Raw genomic sequence first — 20,978 nt, 5'->3', positions numbered from 1 at the left:
GCTACACATTCCTGTGACCCCTTGGCTTCACCAGCTAATGTAGAAAAAAGTGAGAAGACAGAACAAATCTCCAAAGCTGTAGGCAATATTCTCAATTTCTTTCTAAGAAGCTCAGTTTTCAGATTCTTCCCTTGGCCACACCTGGGCAAATGCATTGACCTTGATTAACTTCATCAAGGCTGTGCTGAGGTAACTGTGCCTAAAAAACTTGGTTGGGCTCTACGTATGCAGCTGCTGCATTGTGTGCACACATAATCTGATCCACCAGCTAATCTTTCTGCAGAATTCTACAGTGGTTGACAATTCTATATTGGTTGACAACACATATTCATTTTTGCATAGAATTATTGCAATCAGAATCTTCACCTGTTTTTCCTTTTGATAGAATATCTGTAGTATCACCTCTCACTCTATGGAGTGGGAATTTGATTTATTTTCCTATTTGTTTTCACTGAAATTTGATAATTAACCGATGTTTCTAAGATGCTACCTACTCAGTATTTGTTAATTCTCTGTGGTGGACATGAGCATTGCAGAGGAGGGATTTCCATCACTAAAACATCACAGAATGATAAGAGCAGGATGTGAAGTCTTTGAATTATCACTGCCTGGTGTCCCATGTGCACCCTAGAGAAAGCAGCCAAGTCATGAAAAAAGGTGTGTTTTTAGTAATGTTCACACAAAGCTGAACATTTGGGTCAGTTTGGCCTTCCAGAGAGACGTATGACTATGTCAGAATATAATGTTTCTGGGCCTGTGTGAAAAAAAACAAGCCCAAACCAACCACTGCAGTGTATCTTGCATGACTTCACAACAAGAGCTACAGGAAATTAGGCATTGCCCTTCCATTGGCAGGTCCAGCAGGACAGCCTGTGCCTTTTTCCTTTGTTGGATAACATATCAAAATAAACAAACTAGAAAAGAATCAACAAAACAATTCTTGAAATATTGCTTCAGGAGAAAAAAAAAATTCAGATCTGAAGCATTTCAAAATTAAATGGTGTCTGCAGACTGTGTCCCTGAGCTTTAGCTCTGGGAGGGATTGCTGAAGTGCTCGGTAGCAATGCTCTCCATCAGGGTGGATTTCCCCTGGTTCCCTTCCTTTCTGAGGTACTACACCCACTTTCCCTTCAGTAAAAATGATCAGTCCCTTCCCATCTTTTAATCCTGAGTAAACTCACCAGACTCTCCCGTGCAGTTCACATTATCTGATGCCAGCAGTATGATACAGTCATTTTTATAGCTCACATAACAATATAAAATGAAACAAACCGAAAATCCAAGCGCATTTCTGCTTGTGCAGGCAAATTCAGCCAGAAAGATTTAAAACAGCTTAATGAAATAAAATGTTTCTGACTTCCATCCATCTGTGTTTAAAACCCATATAAAATACATGAGGAGGAAAATCAACAGAAAGGATATGAATGTACCAAAATTTTAATTGCTGCTCTTCTGATTGGATGGAAAGGACTAAGTATATACAAGGCAGGAGTGGCACTAAATCGAAAGATTGTCTTCCCTTTGTTCAGTACTATAAATGTCTGGAAAACAAAATAGAAAATGAGAACATTCAGTATTTGCATTTATGCTCAGCTTTTCCAACCCACATCCCACTGGGAAATTCCTGCCAGCATCCCATACTTTCCCCCCCCTCCCAAGACCCAAAAAATCCTTCTCACTTGGTGAAAAGTTTTGTCCAAGGATTTCCCTACAGAACTGACTGTCCTGTTGTAATATCCCAAGTATTTTGTCTTTCTTCAACCCTTATTGGGTCCTGTGCCATACCTCTGCCATGGGGCTGAGAGCAGAATCACCTTTAATAATAAAAATTACCTGGAGACTAAAATGTAGTGGAAGGAATTATATGATGCTCTTCTTCCCAGGTGCTGCAGATCTCACCATGTTGTTGATCCAGCTTCTCTACTTTGAACACTTTATTGCTCTCAATTTTGTCTCACCAAGTAAGATGTTGTAGGAGACACAGCTCCACACTAGGATCTGAGCTTGGCACTCAAGCACTCTCATTGTGCTCAGATTAATATGGCCAGAGAGAAACAATTCTCTGAGCTATCTTAAATCCAAAACAAAAGTGAATTGGATACTAACCCAATTTGCAGAGCTCTGAAGATGTCCCACCATGCATAGAGGAAATAATATTCACTTAGAGACAGAACTGAGACACCCAATATATAAAATCTAAGCAATTCAGGCACCTTGAGTCTAAAAACTTCATGGCACTAAAATTGCAAATCTATATCCTGTTGTTTATTCCTGGGGATAGCAGGCAAATTAAAAGGTAAATTAATTCTGGCCCTTCCAGGTAAGTAATCTATTTGTCTTTATCCATTTAACTTTTATTCTGTAGCTCTATCACCTACCTCTACACTGTTTTAATAGAAGTACCAATATGGTTACATTAATTCATTGTTTTACAGGAAATAGCATAGCCCAAAATCAGGAACAGCAGTACCTGAAAAAACTGGAATCTGCATAAAAATACACACAGCTTCCAAGCTTTATTTTGTCCTCTCTTTTGTGAAATGCTTGGAAAGGGGAACGAACAGTAGTAAGCAACCAGCCCAGCTCTGCTGTCAACAGCCTTTTGACAGAAGCTGTTTGCACTGCTGTGGCTTCGGTCCAGCCCGCACGTGATCCCTCATCAGGTGATGCTCGCTTTGGGACAAAGTTCACCATTCTGCAAAGTGCCAGCACTGCACATGCTGCTCACACCTCCCTTCAGCTCTATTTTGGTCATCTTAAATGGAGTTTTGCTCTTCCTCAGTGGGAACAGAACCTCTACTGTGCAGGAACGGTTGTGAAGGTGCCTCCTGCTCTTGTGCAGAGTGCTCGCACAAGGCTCAAGGCACCCAGAAGCCCTTAACATTAAGGGGCTTAAGTGATAAACAACAGACCTGTGAAGAGTCACAGCTCATGCAGAAGGCAAGATAGGGCAGATAAAAACCTCTGGCTTAAATTAACTCAGCCACTGCTCTGCTCATTTCAGATATTGTATATTCATACTCAGGGTTATCTGAAAACAAGTTTAAACTATATTTTTTATCCCTCTTTTCCCTACTGCTTAGATGTTTTCTGGGAGCCCTGCTCATGCCAACATTCTGATCCTTAATCTGGGAAAGAAATATATTTTACTGGCTGTAGAAAGATAACAAACAGAGCACTCAAAACAGCAGCCATGCTTCAGCAAAGGCAGAGGAGCAGGACAGAGGGTCGGTGCTCACCTTACGGTCATTGTAGAAAGGGTCGATGTCCTCCAAGGGCTCCCCAATGAGCTCTGGAGAAACAGTCCCATATATATCAGGCAGCTTCTTGCAAGCTTGCAAGTCAAACTGAGGCTGAGGTTTCTCTTCCTCGCCCAGCTGCTCTCTGTATTCCTGCTTGGCATTCCTTGCGAGCTTCTCTGCAATTCGCTTCTCGATGGCAGCCAAGGACTCGGGCGTGAACCGGTGGAAGCTGTTAGTACCCGGTGGTAACAAGAAGTCAGCCATCTTTTCATCCTGCTCTGTCTTTACTGGTCTTTACTCCTAGTAGTGGAAACAGCTGAAATAAAGAAAGTAATCAGAAGTTAGCGGCACAAGAGAATCAAGAAGAACTGAGCTGTCAGAATTAAAAAAACCCCACAAACTCAACCCCCAAGTAACTTGTTTTATATATTATCAGGAAAGCCTTCATCTGTTTCTATGTGGTTAATAGAACATCAAGGAAAACAAAAATGACTGAAATTGTAATTTCAATAAGGAATCACACATGACCAAATCTAAACAAACTTTATAGATAGACTGCGAAATATTCTTCAGTTCTTCAGTCATTTGGGATCCTGAATCCAAACTAAGAAGTAACTTAGATTCATACAAGCTGAAGTTTCATTGAAAGCCACAGAGATTTAGATTCCTAACTCATTTTTGAAAATGCAGCTCTGGGAGTGGATGAACAATGTTCCTAAGATGACTGCAAGGCAGATTTAAACCAGCCAATGTCTGGCCACATGATGCAAAATCTAAAAATGCCCCAGCTGTTCTATTCCAAATTTAAAGAGTGAAGGGTGAAGTTTAGATTTTTAAATCCCATAAAAATTCTTCATAATCTCTGTCTTAGGCTTCCGTAACATAATTTTAATTTTCTTTAGGGATAGGAAATACCATCTTCAAGATATCTTTCAGGACTTTTGAGAATTTTCTTTTCCTCCACACCCTGAAATCTGAAGAATGATGGAAGCCCAAATGTGCCTGGAAAAGCTCTGGAACCTTCATGAGAGCACACCAAGCTTCCAAGATGCTAAATAGCCACTGCTGCCAGTTTGTCATGTCTGCAAACCAGGCTCCTTTCATCCAAGACCAATTTGAACATCCAGGAGTTGGACTCGATGATCCTTGTGCTTTCCAGTTCAGGATATTCTTTTATTCTATGATTCTAACCCAAACCTGTGAAGTTTGATTGTCTTGTCCTGATGGTACTTCAGTGTTAACACTTCCAGTCTCTGCCTGAATGAAAACAAGTAAGAATTGCCACATCTCTTCAACTTACATGAATAAAACCAAGCGTGAAAAGCACAGCCGAACAAAAAGCCCTCTTGTATCTGCACTAAACAACAAGGATAGCTGTGAAAATTAATGTAAAACTACTGCCTGAAAAAGGATGAAGCTTATCCCTGTTCTAGTAGCCTGCACAAATCCATCCAAGTTCACTGAAGCCATATTTTGCAATTTAAAGTGACTTTAGAGGCACATTTTTCCAGCAAGAGAAGCCCTTACTCTGCAACAATTAAAACTCATTTCACACAAGAAACACAGACCTTGTATTTTTGCCTCCACCAGGTCATTCATACACAATCAGAACACACTCTGGTGACAAACAAAATAGTAGAATTTGAGGTGGGCTACCCTCTTTCATTCAGCAGCGTGTGCAGGATCCCATTCTTTGTTCAGCCACAACCGTTGTTTTCTGCTTTCAGATGGTATTTGTCTATTTACAGTGGATAGTTCCAGATAGTTTGCGTCTATTAGTCTCTGTGATGACAGCATTTTTGTTAGCAAACAAGACTCTAACTGGACTCTGCATGACAAATAGCATATTTATTGACTCAATTTCTCTGAGTAAAGGACGCTTTCAAATAACTACTGTCTCTCCTATTCTGACTTCATTTTAAAATGAATTCATTAAATTGTCATTGATCACAGTCTATCACACAGGAATGATTTACTGAAGCTTGTACATTATGCTCTGAATTACTGCTGGTTTGAACAAGCAGGGCTGAGATGAGTTATCCTTCCTGGAGTTTGGGATATTCTGACACTCTTTTTTTGTTAGATTTATTCTCCTTTTTCCTTTCCCCTCTCGTCTCCATGTCATCTGCTTTATCCCCTTCCTCCTGAAAAACAGGAAATTAGAAGCTTTCCCACAAATCGAATTTCTCATGCCCAACACTTTGTGACTCAGCCCCAGTGCGAGCAAATAGAATTTCCCTTTCTATAAATGACATCAATATGGGTGGCCAGAGAATTCTCTGAGATTTTTTGTCCTTCCCATTTTTGTTTCTCCAGAATGAGACCTGTCTCAGTGCTCAAGGGGACAGCAAAAGCCAGTGGCTGATCAGGAAGGGCACAGACGAGGTCTCTAAACTGGAGATGGGAACATTTTGAGCTCTAAGCTGAGGTCCAGATGATCATGAGCTCTGTGAAGGCAGTGAATGGGGAAGGACTTTTTGCTTTTTCTGATAATATGAGAACGGAGAAACTTGGAACAAAATCACAGAGCAGTAGCAAAAGGTTCATAAATGATTTTAAACACAAGTTGCTGCCTCTGACTCAGGAACCTGGATGCAACAAGAAAGGCTACTTATACTTGTCCCATTTTAACACTCTTCCCAGTCCAAAAACACCCATCCTCTGCTGCTGTGTGCTTTGTACAGTCTCAGACTTCCTTAAAGACTTCCAAGAGAAGCCATTCTGGCAACAGCACTACTCAATTTTTTTAAAAAAGAGAAACAACAGAAGGGTAGGGGATGGTGAGGGAGATAAAATAGCCCAAAAACTTAATAAGCATCAGAAGTTTTAATTATTTTTTCTAAAGGGAATTATTTTTGCTAAAAGCCCTCTCTCATTAGAAAATGGAATCAAATTCAAACTGCTCAAAACCAGATCTTTTCAATTTTATCTACAAATTCCAGAAAGGTAGCTGCCTAGAAATAACTGGAAAATCTCACACAAACTTCATTAGGGCTTTTGCTAGTCATCTATTTAATTTCTCTTTTTCATAAAAGTACGTTTCAGCACCCATACAATTGAAAATTTGTGACATGTTTTGTCTTCATATTGTATAAAAGCTAAAGTTCCACATTTTATAAATATGTATTAAACACAATTCTTTCTCAATTTCATATGCTTTCAGGAAACGGACAAGATAATTTCATGGGTCCCTCCTATGTCCAATTTCTTTTAATCTGTGAATTGCAAACATTTCTACAAATAACCAGGGTTAGCCCAGATGTTTCTTAAAAGGGTAAGAAAGCACCACCAGGTAAAAAGGGAAATCATCAATGACTGAATCAAAAAACTGGAATGCCATTTCTTAAGAGATAATAGCTATTGTGACTCACGTGTTTACAATATGAGCCTGGATTTTTCCATTCCTCACAGGCATATTTTTGAAGTACAAGGCTTCAAACACATTGTTTCTGTGATATCACCATGCACAGAATGAAAATTTCCCTCTTGCTTTGTCAGTTAGCATTGGTTGTTGCTGATAAAACGTACTGGTTATGTAAACAAAACGTGCATATGAAAATAAAGCCCCAAGATTAATTCTTTTTTTGGTGTGGCAAGTGAAAGCAGTACAAACAAATTGGGTATTGCTAGCACCTGTATTTATTCAGAAAGATAAATGCTGTTTTCCACTGCAGTTTTAACCTTCCTGTCATGGGCTTCAGCCACTCCAAAATACCTTTCAGGTTCTCAGAACATCACCTGCATGCCCTGCAAGTCCCCGTTGTATCAAGGACCCATGAGCTTATATTTCAGACTCTTGGCAATGGCAATGAAGGAACCAAACTGGGAGATCAAGGTTGTGAAAGTGTCTTTTTGAGGCTAAAGGCATCAGACATGCTCATCTTGAGTAGGACTGTCCCATCTGCTGATTTCCATGATGCCGCTCAGGAGGCTGCTGCAGACCACAGGCTGGGGAGAAGGATGAGAACTGTAGCTCTGCTAGTCCAAACTCTTACAAAATACCAATCCTAGAGCCCTAAATTATCCTTTTGTTTAAGAAATATTTGTGATTAAATAAAGATTTTGTGTTCCTAACTGCTGTGGTAACAAGAACAATCATGTGGATGGGTTTCTTTTCAATGTTTGAGACTACGTGGAGCACAGTCATCTTTCTCCCCCACACACTCCTTTTCCATATAATCTCTTTGGCATTTTCCTTTGATCTGCAGAGCACAGCAAAACATGAGAATAATAGGCTAGGGAAATGAAGAACAGAGCAATGACACATCTAATTTAACGTCACTGGTCTAGATTAATAAATTCATATGCGTGAATTTACACATAAACACAAACACCTAATCAGATTAAAAAAGACTACAAGTTGATATGGGATCACATGGAAGTTTTATTCCAGCCATGAAGTAATGGCTTCATGGAGAGCTGTTTTTAATTCAGATCAAATAAAGAGTTTTTGTAAAAAGATCAAGAAACTAAAGGAGTCTAGGTGACTGAGACATACTGACAACGAACAAACAAACAAACAACCTTTTGAGACTTAATCCACTTATATTTATACCACAGTTCACATTCCACAGTGAGGAGGTGTCATGGGAAATTCTCTTTTAGCTGAAAAATTTCAGTTGCTGTTAGCACACACTTTGAGGGCCTGTGTGCTTACATCAAGACAGTCCTCAAAATTTTACACAGCACACTCGTTACTTCTGCTTAAGCTGATACTTGCTTTGTTTCTTTTTTTCCAACAGGAATAATTTTTTCGAGACCACAAACAACTGTTGTTTTTGTAGCACACGCTTTTAACATGTATAATCAGCTACATCTCCAGCTGCCATAAATCAGCACAGCTCTGCCCAGGGAAGTCACACCTGGGGAATTGATCTCTTAGGACCTGGAATATTTGGCTAGAAATGTTTCCTTTAAAAAGAGCACCTTCACACCAGGGCATGAACACCAGATAGTGTGTAACTGAGATATTAAACAAATGGCCTAGAAGGTAACTAAGCTTGCAGGGAGCAGGAAAACCCTGAGTTTTTTGCACCCTGTGAAGACAATCTGCAAATGCTTGTTCATCCAGAAACATCTTGTTGGGTGAGCTCCAAGGTGAAGGTGCAAAAAGGGCTGCTGGAGAATCCAGTGCCTGGTGGGAACCAGGCAGGCTACCATGGCTGGTCTGCAGGGAAAAACTTTTGTATTCCACAAGAATCTGATAGAAATGGCTGAAATGTTTAGCTCTTGGAGCTCTCCTAGGCGAAGCATGGTGTTGAAACCTGCCCAAGCTGACACAGGAGGAGACGTGAGCCAGAGTTCCTCTCGCTGCCCACGTCACAAGGCGAACCTGCAGGTTGGTATGACATTGCATAACACATTTCTCAAAACAAACCCTCCTGTTCACCACGGAGGCTGACCAGGGGCAGAAATAAATATGTAAGAGAACTCATTGCATTCAAATTGTTGGGAAAAACCAAACCAGAACAGCACAAAACGTCCAAAACAAAACTTCAGAGTCACAGACTCACAGGCCTTTGGTCACAATCAGCTCTGCCTAAACAGTGTCTTTTAAATCCAGTTTAATGGGTTTTGCTAGCTCCTCACTCATCAGAATCATGGCATTCTGACATTGCCAATGACTTATTGAAAAAATAAAGTCTTCAGAAAGCCAACATGTGCTAAAAGGAAATGAATTCAGAATATTTCATCCCGATACTGAAAGGGTATTTGGGGATGACAAATGTTATGCCAAGAATTAAATGCTGGCACTAAGTCTTCTCTTATGATAAAATTATATTTTTAGTGAGCTAAAAATACTCTCCTTTCTTTGCAGGTGTTTTTATTTCAAATTACTCTGCAACCCAATCACATAAATAAGCAAGAGGGAAATAGCACACATAATAGTTACCAATGCAGATCTCTATATGTTGCTGAGAATTATAATTCTTTGCACTCAACAGGTTTTCATGTCTATTTTAATTAACTAGAAATTGGCCTCTGAGTTATTTTACTGTAAATACACAGCCTTCAGATCCAGGGAAGGATTTCTCCTTTGCTACTCTGAACCAACAGAGCTTGGAAAGAGTTACCAAGAAAGAGGGATGTTTTAAGTTCAGGATGCAGTCACTAGCTTTTGAACAAGAAATAGGAAATCTACAGGAAAACTCCATGTTATGCAAAACATAATACACAGTGCTCAGACCACTAGGTGCTTTGAATGCTCACATGAATAAAATATATCAAATCTGGTCCATTTTATTCACAGAGTGTTTTGTAAAGACATAAAGATGGATAAAGGAAGCTGTAAAACAGCTATTAAAATATATTCTGGTGCCATTATGGGATGGTTATGCCACAGAAAGAGGGCAGCTTTAGGCTAGACAGCAAAATCTTGGCTGCATGCTTCTAGGGAAGAAGGAGAGTCTGGAAAGCTGTCTGATGTATTACCACAGTTATAGGTAAGGCTTTCCTGATTCCCTCCCATCTAAGTTATGGAGACACATTTCATCAGCAGAAAACAAACAGACTCATAAAAGCCAATCAGAACTGACATGTTTACATTAAGAGAGATGGATGAAACTCTGTAAGCAAAGCCAGGGCCTCTTTCACAATGGTAGCACTGAATTAAGAGAAAAACATGACATAACAACCAAACTTCATTTTTAATAGTGAAAAGAGCGATTAAGGTTTTCCTTCTTTCAAGTGACAGCAACAAAAAGAGACTGAGGTAAAGGGTCAAGAAAAAAACTGGATGTGAAAGGCTGGAGGAGACAGACCCAAACCGTACAAAGTTAAGCTGTGGGAGGTGGCAGATGCCCCTCCTGCATCTGGCTGACAGGGGGTGAAACAGCAGCTCCTGCCAGTCTGCAACAGCACTTTGCTCCACAACCCTTCCTTCTAAACTCCACCCTATCCATACACCTCCAGCATACTCAGCTTCCCATCCTTCTCTACCTCTATCCTTTTCCTATGCCTTAGCCAAGGAAATGCTCTCATCCTCCCACCTACTTTACTCCAGGCAAACATAACCTTTCCACAAACCTGTCCTTGCCCACAGCAGTAACTCTCAAGTGACATTCACACCACTTCTGCGAGATTTTGTAGACTTTGTCACTACTACTTTATTCTCCATTTTGTTCCATGCAAAGCATCTCTGTCTATGATGGTGGGTGACTCTGGACAAGGATGCAGGGTCTCTGTCTGTAGTTTTTGGATAATGTTTGGTGTTAATGGAACACCAGGTACTGGCAAGCATTTTCACTGCTTTGGCAATAAAATACAAAAAGGGAAAAAAAAAAAAGGCACAGATTTAAAAGTGCACTGGCAAAATTATCTTTCCTGGTAACGGCAATAGAGACTCAGGAAGGATAACAGGGAATCTATCAGGAAGTTGATGCTTGCTAGAATATATTGAAGATTTGATTCATTATTCAGTGCCCTGTAAATTTGACAGTACTATCTGGATAAAGCTGGTGGCTCTTCTATTTAGATGGAAGAGATTTCACCCCCCTTGCCCCCCCCTAGGGACAGGAGATTATTGCTGTCCAGAGAGGATGGATATTCTGCCTGTTTGCGATTGAAAACCGCCTGGGTCTGTTTGCCAAGTTTAGGAATCAGAGTTAAGAGCTTACATGGGTTCTGGGGGTGCAATCCTCAGCTCGTGTCAGTCAAGGGGAATATTTTGTGTGGCTGCAGTAGTCAGTGGGTCAGACCCCTGGCGTCAGAGAGACCGAGTTATTTGATTTCTGCCATTCCTTTCAAAGAAGTTTACTTCAGCCACTCGGCGTAGCTCCATGGAAAAGATGCAATGGATGCTGGTGCTGACTGACAGTGATTTGATTTGAATTACATAATGCTCTAAACCATTATGTAAATGAGTCTGACAGAAACATGGAGGCAGAGCAACCAGGGATTTTTCATTGTTTTTTTAAAAAAAATCTAGTAGCCTTTTAACGTTATCACCAAGATTGCCGCCTTCCAGCTACTACATTTTGCTGGTAGGTTAGCTGCATTAAACTATTTCTCCTGATACTAACTAAAACCCAAAGTGCATCTGAGCAAATGATAAGGAGCATTTAAAGAGTGGTGAATGATTTTAGAGGTATATGAGTCACATTACCAGGAGTGGATTTGGCTATGTCCCACTGATGTCAATGAGTCTCACTCTTCTGAGAACCCCATGGCAATTTCAAGCATCCCTCCCATTCTCCCCTGTATCATTTCCTCATCTTTTTACATGGGAGGATTTTTCAGAGCAAATAACCCATTGCACAGACAATTCTATTCCAAAAGTCATGACATTTTCTGTTAATCAGCAATAATATAATCATCCAAACAAAACTGCTGGGGACATTGCATTTACTAACAGGCTACATCCAAACATGCATTTATGTGTCACCGGTGCATGCTCGAGTGGTTGGTAATTCTCAATTGGGCCTGAGGCACAATGCACTGGAAGGATACAACAGAGGCCCAGTATTGCAAACCCTGCTGTGGCTCCTTGTTTAATTTAGCTTATGGGACCAAACAGTCAATGAGCAAACCAGAAAATAATACATCAAGTGGCCTGTGAAAGGGAAATATCTGATGATGGTATCAATGCACAATGTTTTCTAAATGGAAAATGCACTAGCTCCATATTTTGGGAACTTGCTTGCACTTCCTGTAAGAGGAAAAAAAACAAAACCACCCAAACAACACTATACCTAAAAATAACTTTTTCATTACTTGATTGGCCCGGAAAGTCAGCCATGTCCTGGGTTGCATCATGAGAAGTGTGACCAGCAAGTGGAATAAGGTGCTCAGCTCTGGTGAGATCCCACCTGGAGTGCTGCATCCACACCTGGGACCCCCAACACAGGAAAAACTTGGATCTCTTGGAGCAGGTCAAAAGGAGGGCCACAAAGATGGTCAGAGAGCTGAAACACATCTCTGATGAAGACAGGGGGAAAGAGTTGGCTAAGGGAAGGCTCCAGGGAGAAATGACAAAACTTCCCAGTGCCTAAAGGGGCTCCAAGAGAGCTGGAGAGCAGCTTTAGACAAACACATGTAGAGGTAGAACAAGGGGGATTGGATTTAAACTGAAAATGAGTAGGTTTAGATTTGATATTAGGAAGAAATTCTCCCCTGTGAGGGTGGGGAGGCCCTGGCACAGGTTGCCCAGGGAAACTGTGGACACCTCACCCCTGGAAGTGTTCAAGGCCAGATTGGATGGGATTTGAACAACCTGGTCTAGTGGAAGAGGTCCCTGGCCATGGCAAGGGAGGTTGGAAAAGATTCATCCTTAAGGTGCCATCCAAATCAAGCCATTCTGTGATACAATTGTGTGATTGCTAACAGCAGTGATAAACAGCAGTTCCACTGAGAGATCATCCAATATTTTGACCTAACCTCTTCCTAGATATATATATAAATACTGGGGTTAAGAGTCCCCAGATGACATATGTCTATGAGTTATAACAACACCTACCCTGACAGGGTCCTAAAATGATGCAGAATGTACTGCTTGAACATTCAGATTTTCCTTTTGGTTTTTCAAGGCACTTTCAACTAAAAATACAAATTTTACCAGGCAATGGAAGATTTTTATCAGATCTGTTAATTTTTAATCTTCCATGTACGAATCTAATGATTCAAATACTGGCTGCTCCTCCTGACATCCACCTGCATCTTTATCCATCCTAAAGTGTAGCGCCTAACCTTAGACAGGGCAAATAATGTATTCTAGATATTTTTGACTAAAAAAAATATATGTATTGGACAGACAACTCTTGTGAAATAGCCTCATATTCTCAGAATAGAATGAATCAACTAAAATTTAGCCTCTCTGATGGATTGGAATAGATTAGCCAAACCAAAGAAGCGCAGGATGTTACACATTCAGGGAGAAATAGGCACGGCTAGGGCATGAGTCATCTCTCCTGTTTTCAATGTCTACTTCAGAGACATAAACTATGTTTTAGACCCTAGAAAAGCTTCTGATGATTCAATCTGTTTACTGTGGTACCAAAATTCTGGTGTTGATGATATGTGCCTGTAGGTACCTGTGAATGGTGAGTCTACATTTGCATGTTTGCTTTTCTCTGACAGAGTAGGGGCACCTGGACTGAGAGATGTTTCCCCCACCCCAAAATTCAGACCACTGTGGAATATGATGAAAGGTGTGTGAGGTGTGATAGTTCTTCTTCTGCCTTGACTCTTTTCAAAAATAAGAGTCCAGCCACCTCCAGCCACAGGATGGCAAAGGAATGGAGCAAGAGGCTGCTCCATTCCAGAGCATGGCAAACCCCAACACTTCTACAACAGCTGTCCAGTGCTCACAATTACTTTAGAACACAATATAGATCTTCAATTTTAACAAACGGGATACATTTAATTAGTCAATGACAACCACGTTGTTCCCAGAAACGGGGTCAAGCATGTTATCCTGATTCTCTCAGACTCACCACAGACTCACAAATCCAGAAAATATTTAATGCCTTCCAGTTTTTCTTTTACAAACTAAAGGGGTGTTTGAGGTCTGGTTTATGCAGTTACATGGGCAGAAGTAGTTTTGAGGTAATATTGTTAAAAGTAGACTGAAATGTGGGCTAGTGGCCCCCGTGACTCCTAGGGGATCATGATGAAATAATCCAAAACTGAGCTGAAAGTGCACATGTGTCCTAGCTCACAGCCACTTTCCTATTCCAGTCTTGGTCTTGTCTTGCAGACTGTAAAAAAGCATACAATAATTTTAAAAGCAGAACAAGTGGGATAGCACTGTTCCTCTCTTCCCACATAAATGTTTAGCCTGGCTCCAAAATATTCTTCCCTGTCTCTCCTTCTAAAATTATTCCCAAAACTTCTAACTCCAAAAGAGCTATCTTAGACCCCAGCTCTCTCCAGCCTTTCTCTACTGTCAGACAAAGGAGAGAGAAATGAAGTGGAGGAAAGAAAAAAAGCAAATTTGGATGGCATTTCACAGATTCCCCTTGTCCCTGTCTCCAGGATATATTTGATACCCTCCAAGGGCCTATTAACCATCTTTTGTATATTAGATTGCTTAATAGCACTCGATGGTGGGTTAATCCAGTCTGGGCAGGATGGAGTTAGAGAGAAGCTTGGTGGGCACCTGGCAGCCAGACAGGGTTAATTCACACCATCCCTTATGGAAATTGTGCCTCTCCCTTTTCTCCAAGTCACTGAGCTGCAAAGAGGTTGAAGGATGTCCTGGAAGACACGGTCACAGCAGAGCAGATTGGAGCTTTGCACTGCAGCCTTGGGCTTCAGCATGACTGAGAATCAGAGAATCATTTGGGCTGGAAAAGACCTCTAAGGTCATTGAGTCTGACTTCTGCCTCACCTTTCTGTCCCCTGAAGGGATGTTGCTGGCAAGGGGAGCTGTGTAAAATGCCATCACAAAACTCACAGGAGAACCTATAAGCCAGCCTTGAGGCTCAAGCAAGAAGAACATCAAGCCTGAAAGATCAGACCATTAAAAGCATTACTGATCCTCTCAATTTTTACAATTTATGATTCTCCCAGATGAATGTAAATTAAATTGAATACTCACATTAACAAAGTAATGGGAAATCCCAGTTCACATGCTTCACATTTAGCCTCACAGTGGCTAAAAAATTGAGTTCTGCTGATTTATCTTAACTCATTTCTCCTTACATACCCAAAGCACATAGGCCTGGCCTACTTGTATCTGTTATTTATTTAGGTATTGCCTGGATAGCACAGACATCACTGCCTCTGTTTGATCCAGAGAATGACCCCAGGATCTGATGGTTTCGGTGTGCTCTGCTTCTAGTGGCTCAAATAGAGAGCAGAGACACAGACCCTGCTCTTCCAGGCTCTCTGCCATGACTGGTGATGCCATCAGCACCAACCAGCTCAAATCTCACTCATCACTTTCTCATCCCTGCTTTGGCAAACATAGTCTGGGTTCACCTTCAAAATCTGCCTCCAAACCCTGGGCCAGGGCTGCTCAGCACACTGACCCTGCTTGTTCTCACAGCCCCATCTTCATTTGGAGGTTCTGACTTAAACTGGCTTTGCTACAAACAAAATAGAAAAGTTTTACGATGCACATCTAAAAATAGACTTGCAATCATCTATGCTTCCGTTACTTTAAAACTAAATTTATCAAGAGATTATTCTTCCATGGGGTTTAGCATATAAGATATCTTATGTTTTAAAGTTCAGTCATTTCACAGTTATTTATGAGCAGAAAATCTTCTGGATTAATTTTATAAAGAAGTGCAATGAGTTTGGGGATCAGAACTCCTTTTGGTGTAAATGGCCCCAATAACTGCAGTCCATCAAGACAGTTTTCAGCTATTTTTGTAATCCTGTTTGTTGTGTTCACAGATAATGCACAGCTGAGCACCAATAAGGTGAAATATAAAAGGTTATAGTTTAGTGTCAGAAAAATCTTCCAAGTAACAGTTAAGAGCCTGATGACTGAATAAGGAGAGAGGAACAAACCATATAATCCTCTGGGGTTTTTTATTTGTTTAGTTTCTACATTAGACAGTTCTTTGAGTGCAATTGATTTTGTAGTTTCCTCTGTAGTTTCCAATTAATCATCCTCCCTCTTTGTGAGGATGTTTTACACAAAAACAGGAGACAGGAAAACATTTCAAAATATGGAAATGTGCTTATAAAACCACAGCACCGGTATGGATATGCAGAAGTGCAGGTTCTGTATGAAATCACCCTTTGGAGGGGAAGGGGGAGCAGCATTGCCTGTCATGTGGAACAGCTGACTGCAAATTTCCTATTGAAACTTTATTTCTATGGAAAAATGCTTTTCCAATAGAGAAGCATTTGAGTAAAGAGCATCTACTTTGAGTTACAAATTTCTTTCTGCCACAAAGAAGCCTCCAAACTGAAAAGGGAACAGATTTATCAGAGAAAATCACCATTTTTCATAGGGGGAAAAAATACTTTCTCTCCAAGAATGATGGGAAACAGGCCAGAAATCACCCTAATCACATCCCATTGCTGGTTCTCCCACTGGCTTGACATTCCTGTCCCTGTGTTTTAAAAATATATAAAAAAAATTGGGAATTTCACATAGTCATCTTAATCCAAATATAAAAATTAATTTTAAAATTACTTGCTTTTGACCAAACATATTATATCTCTTTAAATCACAAAGCAAAAAAAAAAAAAAAAGTGACAATACCTATTCAAAGCCAGGAAAACATGCTTTTCTTCTAGAAGTCATCATTACAGCCTCATCCAAACATGAGACTTTTGATTGAGGACAAGAATCTTTTGCAGCTTTGAATGAGTAACAACGGGATTATTACAAAAATAAATAAAAGATGAGCAAGCTGCCACTTAAGCTATGGATTTCCCACTGCAACAGCTTCAAAACTTTCTTGAAACACAACAAATTAATAAAAAAAAAGGGGAGGCAGACGATATGGCTCTGTCTAACTGATAGCATGAAAACATCAAGCACTTTGGTTCAGATGAATAAATAATGACGGCGTGTTATCCAGGAAACAGCACAATGCCAAGTCTGTTTGATCTCAGACCAACTGTTGGGTAAAAGTTTTCTGAAACGCTCTCCTGGGCACATGGGCCCATTGCATCTTGGCTCTGGGACTTTGATTATTTAAATGGGGCTCTTATTAAAAGAAGGAATTTTGTCCTAGAAGAAATGTTATACCGTGTCACCTTCCTGAGGGGAAACTCCAGTGTTACTCTGCTTATTCAGGAGGCTGGGGCTGTAAGAGTGGGGGAATTCCAAGCATCCTCTGCTCTCGCTCTCCTACATCCTAAATTGAGATGGAAGCAATGGGAAAAGAAGAAATGAGGGAGACTTGTGAATCTTGTCTCTTGCATCTCAGGGCTGCCCCAGAAAATCCCGGAAATCATCCTCCCTGCAGCTTCCAAAGCCCACATCAAGGGCTGTGAAGCCCCAGGAGCATCTCCTCTCCCTCATCACTGCACAGCAAGGAGCACTGTCCTCATTTCATGGCTGGGAGCACATGCCAGCCTGACTTAGGTGAACAGGGATGCTGAGCACTCAGTGCCAAAGCACAGGGAGTGGACAACAGGACTGCAGAGGGAAATACTTCCTTCAGCCCTCTGGAACCTTCTCCTGAGGTCTCCATGTGGCTGAGACAGCATGTGGTACAAGGAAATTTTGTGGATGAACTAGCTAGAGACCCTCCCCTGACTCCACCTGTCCTATAATCTCCTCTGTTTCAAGCTGTGCTTCCAAGTCTCAGTGCAATCCCTAAATGCCTGATAGATGATTTAATTGCAGTCCACTTCAGACAGCAGAAAATGCTGCCTTCTCCCAGGTCAGTCTGACACAACTTTCCTTCTCTCTAAGGGAGAGTCCATCATCTCTCAGATTAGCCCCAAAACTCCATACCCAGCTCTTTTACAGGAAAAGTTATCTCCCTGTCCTTCTCAAAACATCTAAAACCCTCTAAGTTCACAAACATGCACTGCCCAGGCAGGTGCTCCTGGGCTTGTTCACCTTTTGTCAGCATAGTCACTCTCCCCATGGAACACTCCACTGGACACATGGTTCTTCCCCTAATAAACAGGGCTTTGGGAACCTGGGAGCTAAGCTGAGAAAAAAACCCCAAGCACTAAAGCAGGAAGCGTAAAGACATCTGAAAAATGCTCCAAAGCTTCAGCTTCCAATAAACATATGAACTATAGCAACTGCCAAGAATTATGACTGCATGACATTACATCCAGCTCCTTGCTCTTATTAAAAAGTAAGCCTGGGCATCCGATGTGCAGATGGGCAGCACCACACAATCTGCTCTGATCCACCAAGATCAATGAGCGTTCAATGGATGCTCAAAGGTTGTCACAAAGCAAAAACTTTCGTCTTCAGGAAGCACATGAGCTCCACAAACAGCTGGATGTTAGGATTTGCTGGAGTGTGTAGACTGAAGTGAGGAATTTTGGAATTTCAGATGGTTTTATTATGGTCTGGAATGTGGTGTTTTTCAGCCTTCCTGCTACAGGGAATATAACAGGCCCTGATTGATAGTTTTAAATAGAGGAAGGTAATTGGCACATTTTTTTATGAGTGAAAGTTAATAGTCTTGGAAAATCTTAAACTGATGAACTTCTTTTTCCTGATGAGCATGAAAAGTGACAAAGTGAGATCCTTGGAAGTACAGCAATATCACCAGGATACTCCATGAAAATCTTGAGAGATCACCTTTAGCAAGATGAGGATTATTTTACATTCACAGTCCTTGATTTTACAAAATGCCAGCTTTCTCACTTGGGATTGGGTGCAGGATTTTTGAGAGCTTTGTGTGACCACACCAATAGCCCTTGCTCTCAGTGCTCAGACATAATAACAAAGAGATTATGTTTTGGAGACTGTGAATATTAAGCTGATTTTAGTCAATCAAAAACTCTTTGCGCTATTAGCTGCAGCCCTGAGCCATAAGAAGAATATCCTGTGCCTTTTCAATACTATTTCTGAGCTATATAACCTGAAATTCCCAAAGCTATATCTGACCTAAGGTGGGCAGAAGGATGTGGACAGGAAGGAAAAGAATCACCATGAGCCTTTCTGTGCTGTAGGGTCCAAAAAAAAAGATGCAGCACCAGCATCCAATTTGCCTTTCCCGAATTTCCCTTCTGGAAATTTACTTCAATCGTGTTGGCTCTTACCCTGAGCTGTGCTGCTATGAGTCTTTGTTGGGACTACTCAGATTTCCCCCTTGCTTTAATAGATGTTGTTCCTTGCTGTGCTTCTTAGCAGAAAGAGAGAGGCATAATTTATCAGGAGGGATGGTATTTTGAGCTGTGACCATCAGTAAGTCTGTGGCCTTCAGATCAAACACCATTATCAAGACATCCATTGAACTGGAAACAGCATTAGAGGGGAGACAGCTAACTCAGCATTAATCAAGATTTTTTGTTCTTGCAGTATCTGAATATTTCTGATAGCACTGAATCTCTAGCAATTCCAGACAAACCCATACTGATTTATTAAGGGGGGCACATAACCAAGTGAGTTGTGACACTGCACTACAAGTGTTACACACCAGACTGACAGCACAATCATTTCTAGGGTCCAATATTTGCATGTCAAGATCCAGAAAACTGTGCAAATATCATCTAGTCACAAAAGTGTCTTGCACTGCCAGCATCAGAATTTAGACAAGGTACAATATACATTTAGAGACCAGCCCAGTGTGCTGAACAAACCCAATAGCAGCCTACAAAAAATTTCCAGTATAACCAGCATGCTTGCTTCTCTGCCTGACCACAAGCTGGTTAACCCCAGTTAAATCTTCATTTTAACCAGCATCTACAGCTTTCTAAACCTGGAGCTCAGGCTGCAGTTGTGCTGGTCAGCTGTAAGAGCAGCATCCTCATCACTGTTCTGCACGAAGAAATTACAGGTCTGGTTCTTTCTGCTTTCTTAATATTTATGCATCTGGTCTGGCAGCATCCATCATCAGGGTAGCCTTAGCTGGTGCCCCAGAGGGATGAAATAATGGCAATTTCAAAATGAGCCACAAGATGAACGGGAATGGGGAGGGTGGGAGGGAGCTGCTATCAGGAGTCTGTCAGAGTTAGGTTATATCAGGCAGTACCTCTTGCGGCACAGGAAGAAAAATAAACCACCACAAATTAGCAGCAAAGGAAAACAACGGGTGTGAGCTTGTTCCAGCAGGGGGTTGGGGTAGGACAAGCACTTGGCAGAACCTTGAACAGGATAAACATTGCCAAGGGATGAGGGCCTGGGTAGAGGCATAAAGTGTTTTGCTGGGCGTGGAGTGAGCCAGTCCTGGAGCACAGAGTGTGCACCCACATCTCCCATAAATCAGCCCAGCACAGCCAGGGGTAGAAAGTCTCTCTTCTCAGCCTTTGGAGAGCAAGTCACCAGAAGGCAGCAGCTCTGCCATCCCCAGGAGCAGAGGGAATGCCAGACTTCAGCTGGGAAGCTGCTTTTCGACATGGAGCTGTTTTCAGAGCTTTTCCTGGCTGCAGTGGCACAGGGGGTTTCCCCCAGCTGCACACCTGATGGAGCAGGGTCAGGGCAGCTTGGTCCCTCCAGGACAGCAGGGTCACAGACAGTGGCCCTTTTTAACATCCCTTCGTTTCACACACCACGTTAATTCCCTCCTCCCACACTCCTCCAAGGAGGAACTTGGCTGAAGTTCTGCTGCATGGTCAGGGGCTTTAGATTAACACAGACAACAAAATAAAATACTAATCCCGAGGACTAGGCAGGGTATCATGCATTCCTTCACCATGTTAAGTGCCCGGCTGAGGGGGAAGGGCAAGGAAGGATTTCCAACTCTGCACAGACATTTTGAGCCTCTAAAATGAATCCCAGCCCCAAAAATTCCTGTTGCTATTTTTTGTTCTTTGACAGCAGCACCAGATGAAATTATTTTGCGCTGGACAAACACGCTGTGGATTGACAGAAGGCAGAAAGGTGTGAGGTTATTTAGCGCTTCCACCAGCAAGATGAAGGCATCCCATAGTTCCAAAGCTTTTTCCCTGCAGCCCATTATCCTCTGCCTCCCCATACAGAAAGTGAAGCTGCACCCTGACCTGGGGTGGGACATGCTCAGAAGGTCTGAAAGCCCAAACAGAACCAGGTGAAACCTTTTCCTTGGCAGGTGTGAATTTAATCTGGCGTCCATCACCTCAAACAACCCCTTTGCCCACCTCATCCAGATTCCTCCAAGCAGAGTCCAAAGCACTGATTCTGAGCCATCACTTTCTTTGAGAATGCTCAGAAAACACTAG

General features: G+C 41.6%; 1 protein-coding gene across 4 annotated transcripts in view; it reads right to left on the bottom strand.

Moving 5' to 3' along the window:
• LOC131575634 (sodium channel protein type 5 subunit alpha-like) overlaps positions 1-20,978 on the bottom strand; it is a 210,234-nt gene that overhangs the window by 166,465 nt on the left and 22,791 nt on the right. For all 4 annotated transcript variants that reach the window (XM_058831335.1, XM_058831337.1, XM_058831338.1 and 1 more), the window contains exons 2-3: positions 3,240-3,558; positions 1,424-1,541 (exon numbers count right to left, since the gene is read on the bottom strand). In XM_058831335.1, coding sequence (XP_058687318.1) covers positions 1,424-1,541; positions 3,240-3,506 — 385 coding nt within the window. In that variant the 5' untranslated portion in view covers positions 3,507-3,558. The remainder of the gene's footprint in view (positions 1-1,423; positions 1,542-3,239; positions 3,559-20,978) is intronic.

Source organism: Poecile atricapillus, chromosome 2 (assembly GCF_030490865.1).
Source record: "Poecile atricapillus isolate bPoeAtr1 chromosome 2, bPoeAtr1.hap1, whole genome shotgun sequence".
Taxonomy (NCBI): domain Eukaryota; kingdom Metazoa; phylum Chordata; class Aves; order Passeriformes; family Paridae; genus Poecile; species Poecile atricapillus.
The sequence above is the reverse complement of the archived record's forward strand: the minus strand, read 5'-3'. Positions and strand labels throughout refer to the sequence as shown.